At 44.0% G+C, this 6000-nt stretch overlaps 1 protein-coding gene across 4 annotated transcripts in view; it reads left to right on the top strand.

The window, feature by feature from the left end:
- LOC111970151 (inositol 1,4,5-trisphosphate-gated calcium channel ITPR1) overlaps positions 1–6000 on the top strand; it is a 162948-nt gene that overhangs the window by 40621 nt on the left and 116327 nt on the right. For all 4 annotated transcript variants that reach the window (XM_023996693.2, XM_023996692.2, XM_023996691.2 and 1 more), the window contains exons 13-16: positions 2155–2254; positions 2542–2702; positions 2902–3043; positions 3283–3441. In XM_023996693.2, the coding sequence (XP_023852461.1) occupies positions 2155–2254; positions 2542–2702; positions 2902–3043; positions 3283–3441 (562 nt within the window). The remainder of the gene's footprint in view (positions 1–2154; positions 2255–2541; positions 2703–2901; positions 3044–3282; positions 3442–6000) is intronic.

Here is a 6000-nt window from a genome sequence, read left to right as displayed (position 1 = left end):
ATGTGATTTTCTGGATTTTTGTTTTAGATTCCGTCTCTCACAGTTGAAGTGTACCTATGATAAAAATTACAGACCTCTACATGCTTTGTAAGTAGGAAAACCTGCAAAATTGGCAGTGTATCAAATACTTGTTCTCCCCACTGTACATCATCTCCACCACTCAACCAGTATTCTACAAGAGCCCAGACACAAGGGACAACAGACACACCGGTCTCTACATTGCAGATGAGCTGAAGGCAGTCATCAATGACCTTGGACCACAGAAGATATTTGCACTGGTGACAGACAATGCTGAGAACATGAAGGCTGCTTGGTCTCAAGTGGAGGAGTTCTACCCTCACATCACACCCATTGCCTGTGCTTCTCATGCATTGAATCTGCTCCTCAAGGACATCATGTCACCGAAAACAATGGATACACTACAAGAGAGCCAAGGAAATAGTTGGGTATGTGAAGGGTCATCAAGTTATAGCAGCAATCTACCTCACAAAGCAAAGTGAGAAGAGTAAGGGAACCACATTGAAGCTGCCCAGTAACACCCGATGTGGTTGTGTTGTCATCATGTTTGAGAGTCTCCTGGAGGGAAAGGAGTTTCTCCAAGAAATGGCCATATCGCAGTCTGCCGATATGGACAGCCCCATTAAGAGGATCCTCCTGGATGAAGTATTTTGGGAGAGAGTGGTAAGCAGCCTGAAACTCCTGAAACCTATAGCAGTAGCCATTGCACGGATTGAGGGAGACAATGCCATCCTGTCTGATTTTCAGACTCTGCTTGCCAATGTAAGAGAAGGAATCTGTACTGCCCTGCCCACTTCACTGTTGCTCCAAGCAGAGGAAACTGCAGTTCTGAAATACATCAAAAAGCCCATAGACGCTGCAGCGTACATGTTGGACCCCAAGTATGCTGGCAAGAGAATCCTGTCTGGTGCAGAGATCAACAAGGCTTATGGTGTCATCACTAACGTGTCTCGCCATCTTGGCCTGGATGAGGGCAAGGTTCTTGGCAGTCTGGTGAAATACACTTCCAAGCAAGGGCTTTCGGATGGAGATGCAATATGGCAGTCGTGCCAACATATCTCATTAACCACTTGGTGGAAGGGACTTTGTGGTTATGAGGCTCTTTCCCCTGTTGCCTCCATCCTCCTCCAAATCCCATCAACATAAGCCACCTCAGAGCACAACTGGTCCTTGTTTGGGAACACACACACCAAAGCACGCAGCAGGCTGACCAATACAACAGTTGAAAGGTTGGTTGCCATCCGGGCAAATCTGAGGCTTTTTGAGCCTGACAACAAGCCATCCTCAACAAGGTTGGAAAGTGACAGTGAAGATGAGGCCTCAGTCTGATGTTCAAGAGGTGGACATTGAAAAGGTCCAGGAAGAAGACATGGAGGCCTGAGAGGAAGACCACAAAAGCTTTATTTTCTAGACTATCATTTTACAGATGTATGTTGAAAGGGTTTTTGGGAGATGCGATGGCTGAGTGGGGATCATTCAATATTCCCTTTCTTTTGTTGTTCAGTGAAATCATCCCATGTGAAGAGTCAACAAATTTAATTAAAGTTCAATTCGTAACAAAATACTTTTTATTTTTTATTCTATTGGAAGGATTTAATCATTTGCAATTATGTCTACTTATGATGATGTAAAATGTTAATGTTTCTGTCTCCATATGATATGGTAAATATATCCAGTGCAAAAAACATCTACATTTAAATTGTATTAATATTAATTTGCATATATTTCCGTTAATTCCCATATATTCCCGTTACTTCCCACGGAAAGTTTCCACCTCTAAATATTCCCCAAAATGTGCAACCCTACTCTAGACTGACTTACTGCAGGCCCTTGCCCTGTTCCTTACTTACTATATAGGCTACAGTACCTACTCAAGTGTGTGGTTGAGTTTTATGCATGTGAGATGCTATAAGATGTTGTGTTTGGATTACAGTAACCACTATTATTATGATCTCCCTCCCTGTTCTGGAATGAATCAGATGAGATGTTTTTTAGAATATTTATCAGAGGCACACTTCCATTCCACTGTTTGGTATGGCACTGCTTGGTATGTTCTAGAGTGGGCCTTGCCCAATAAATACTTTATTATTCATTCTGGATTCACAATACTGTGTGTGTGTGTGTGCGTGCGCTCAGGAACTCGTACGTGAGGCTCAGACACCTATGCACCAACACATGGGTCCACAGCACCAACCACCCCATCGACAAGGAGGAGGAGAAACCTGTCATGCTACGTGTGAGTGACCGCTCAGCCAGCCATTAAGACTAGCCAGTTTGTGAGACCTTATCAATAGTTTGTCTAACCCAATCTTTAACTCCTGTACATTATGATTGGTCTGTTCCAGATAATTAGTCCAACCCAAACGTTACTCAATAATATAATAATACCCTTAGAATAGTTTAGATAGACAATTGATCTGATGACCAGGTGCACTATTGAATACTATTCTATTTGTGAGTTTACTTATGAGAAATAATTACATTTTTCCATCCTAATTCACGCATCACTGTTGTTATTTTAAGATCGGCACGTCTGCACTGAAAGAAGACAAAGAGGCTTTTGCCATCGTACCTGTTTCGCCCGCCGAAGTCAGAGACCTGGACTTTGCCAACGATGCCAGTAAAGTGTTGGCCTCCATCGCAGGCAAACTGGAGAAGGGCACCATCACTCAGAACGAGAGAAGGTACATGGCAGTAATTTTGGTGCTCTGCATTCTTTACCTCTTCAATGTTGGCACCAAACCCTTACCGGAATGTAATGTCCTTAGAACTCTTGGTATCAACATTAAGGATTCTAAATCTCAAATAAAATTTGCCTACCTCTGGATATTTATGGTTGTGCCTCTTCCTGTGTATGACTTCCTGTTCCTGTGTGTCGTCCAGGGCGGTGACCAAGCTTCTGGAGGACCTGGTGTTCTTTGTGGTGGACATCCCCAACAATGGCCAGGATGTTCTGGAGATCATGGTCAACAAGCCCAACAGAGAGAGACAGAAACTCATGAGGGAACAGAACATCCTCAAACAGGTAGAGGACCATGTCATTCATAAGGGACAACCAGAACTTCCACAGACTGAAGGGGTGAATAAAGGCTCAGGACGGTTACTTGATTCCTTTTTTCAATGTGGATACATTTTGCAGCAAGCTCCTTTGTCTACTATTAACCTATATAACGAACTTTGTCATCCTTCACCAAACATTTTTTCAACAAATACATTTTCTTAACCTGATGGAACATCATCCAACTAATGGAATTTTGTGTTCAGATCTTCAAGTTACTGCAGGCTCCATTCACAGACAGCGGGGACGGGCCCATGCTGCGATTGGAGGAGCTGGCTGACCAGCGCCACACACCCTTCAGACACATCTGTCGCCTGTGTTACCGCGTGTTACGCCACTCTCAACAGGACTACCGCAAGAACCAGGTACAGCAATGTGGTAACGGTCAAGGCCTACTGGTCTGGTCCTTCTAAAGCCACACAAGGACACACATGACAGGTCGCATGACTGGTCTGGTCACAAAACAACCACTACCCCCTTAACCTAACCCCAACCCTTTCAATGTTTGCTGATCTGAAGATACTAGATGAGGTTAAGGAATATGATTGAAGTTCCCCTTAGTTCATTGGAGGTCTAGGTGGAGTCATCACCATTTGGCTTCTATACACCTACAGTATCTAGTTCCTTTAGGCCTGCAGGCCCTAACAGGCTCCAGTAAATGAAGGGAATAGGGGTTGTTTTCACATGCTGTTCTGGACAGTGTTCCAGCAGACCGAGTCTTAACCCATAGCCTATAGATCAAGCCACAGCACTTATGCAATTAGCCTAAATACTGTCTGATGGCACTTAAAGGGATACTTTGGGAGTTTGGCAAAAAAGCCTTGTATCTACTTCCCCATAGTAAGATCAACTCATGGATAACATTTGTATGTCTCTGCATCCAGTATGAAGGAAGTTAGAGGTAGTTTCATGAGCCGATGCTAACTAGCATTAGTGCAATGACTGGAAATCTATGCTACACTACATGACCAAAAGTATGTGGACACCTCATTCCAACATCTCATTCCACAATCATGGTCATTAATATGGAGGTGGTCCCCCTTTGCTGCTATATAACAGCCTCCACTCTTCTGGTTAAGCTTTCCACTAGATGTTGGAACATTGCTGCGGGGACTTACTTCCATTCAGCCATGAGCATTAGTGAGCTTGGGCACTGATGTTTGGCGATTAGGCCTGGCTTGCAGTCGGCGTTCCAATTCATCCCAAAGGTGTTCGATGGGGTTGATGTCAGGGCTCTGCAGGCCAGCCAAGTTCTTCCACACTAATCTCGTCAAACCATTTCTGTATGGACCTTGCTTTGTGCACGGGTGCATTGTCATGCTGAAACAGGAAAGTGCCTTCCCCCAAACTGTTGCCGCAAAGTTGGAAGCACAGAATGGTCTACAATGTTACTGTACGCTGTAGCATTAAGATGTCCCTTCACTGGAACTAAGGGGCCTAGACAAAACCATGAAAACAGCCCCAGAGCATTATTCCTCCTCCACCAAACTTTACAGTTGGCACTGCATTGGGGCAGGTAGCATTGTACTGCCATTCGCCAAACTCAGATTCGTCCGTCAGACTGCCCAATGGTTAAGTGTGATTCATCACTCCAGAGAACGTGTTCCCACTGCTTCAGAGCCCAATGGTGGCGAGTTTTACACCACTCCAGACAACGCTTGGCATTGCACATGGTGATCTTAGGCTTGTGTGCGGTTTCACAATAACAGCACTTACAGTTGACCGGGGCAGCTCTAGTAGGGCAGAAATTTGACGAACTGACTTGTTGGAACGGGGGCATCCTATGACAGTGCAACGTTGAAAGTCACTGAGCTCTTCAGTAAGACTAATCTACTGCCAATGTTTGTCTAAGGAGATTGCATCGCTGTGTGCTCTATTTTATACACCTGTCAGCAACGGGTGTGGCCGAAATAGTCGAATCCACTAATTTGAAGGGGTGTCCTGCAAGCAGTCACCATAGACTTCCAGTCGATGTGCAAACCCTAGTTTTTCAATTACACTAACACTAGTTAACAACTTCCTTCAAACTGCACGCAGAGACATAGACTGTGTCCACAAGTTAATCGGACTCTGGGGAAGTACAGTTGAAGTTGGAAGTTTACATACACCTTAGCCAAATACATTTAAACTCAGTTTTTCACAAATCCTGACATTTAATCCTAGTAACAATTCCCTGTCTTAGGTCAGTTAGGATCACCACTTTATTTAAAGAATGTGAAATGTCAGAATAATATTAGAGAGAATTATTTATTTCAGCTTTCATTTCTTTCATCACATTCCCAGTGGGTCAGAAGTTTACATACACTCAATTAGTATTTGGTAGCATTGCCTTTAAATTGTTTAACTTGGGTCAAACGTTTCGGGTAGCCTTCCACAAGCTTCCCACAATAAGTTTGGTGAATTTTGGCCCATTCCTCCTGACAGCTGGTGTAACTGAGTCAGGTTTATAGGCCTTTTTGCTCCCACACGCTTTATCAGTTATGCCCACAAATTATCTATGGGATTGAGGTCAGGGCTTTGTGATGGCCACTCCAATACCTTGACTTTGTTGTCTTTAAGCCATTTTGCCACAACTTTTGAAGTATGCTTCAGGTCAATATCCATTTGGAAGACCCATTTGCGACCAAGCTTTAACTTCCTGACTGATGTCTTGAGATGTTGCTTCAATATATCCGCATAATTTCCCTTCCTCATGATGCCATCTATTTTGTGAAGTGCACCAGTCCCTCCTGCAGCAAAGTAACCCACAACATGATGCTGCCAACCCCGTGCTTTACGGTTGGGACGGTGTTCTTCAGCTTGCAAGCCCCCCCTTTTTCCTCCTAATATACCTAAGGTCATTATGGCCAAACAGTTCTATTTTAGTTTCATCAGACCAGAGGACATTTCTCCAAAAAGTACGATCTTTGTCCACATGTACAGTT

Source organism: Salvelinus sp. IW2-2015, linkage group LG11 (assembly GCF_002910315.2).
Source record: "Salvelinus sp. IW2-2015 linkage group LG11, ASM291031v2, whole genome shotgun sequence".
Lineage (NCBI taxonomy): Eukaryota > Metazoa > Chordata > Actinopteri > Salmoniformes > Salmonidae > Salvelinus > Salvelinus sp. IW2-2015.
The sequence above is the reverse complement of the archived record's forward strand: the minus strand, read 5'-3'. Positions and strand labels throughout refer to the sequence as shown.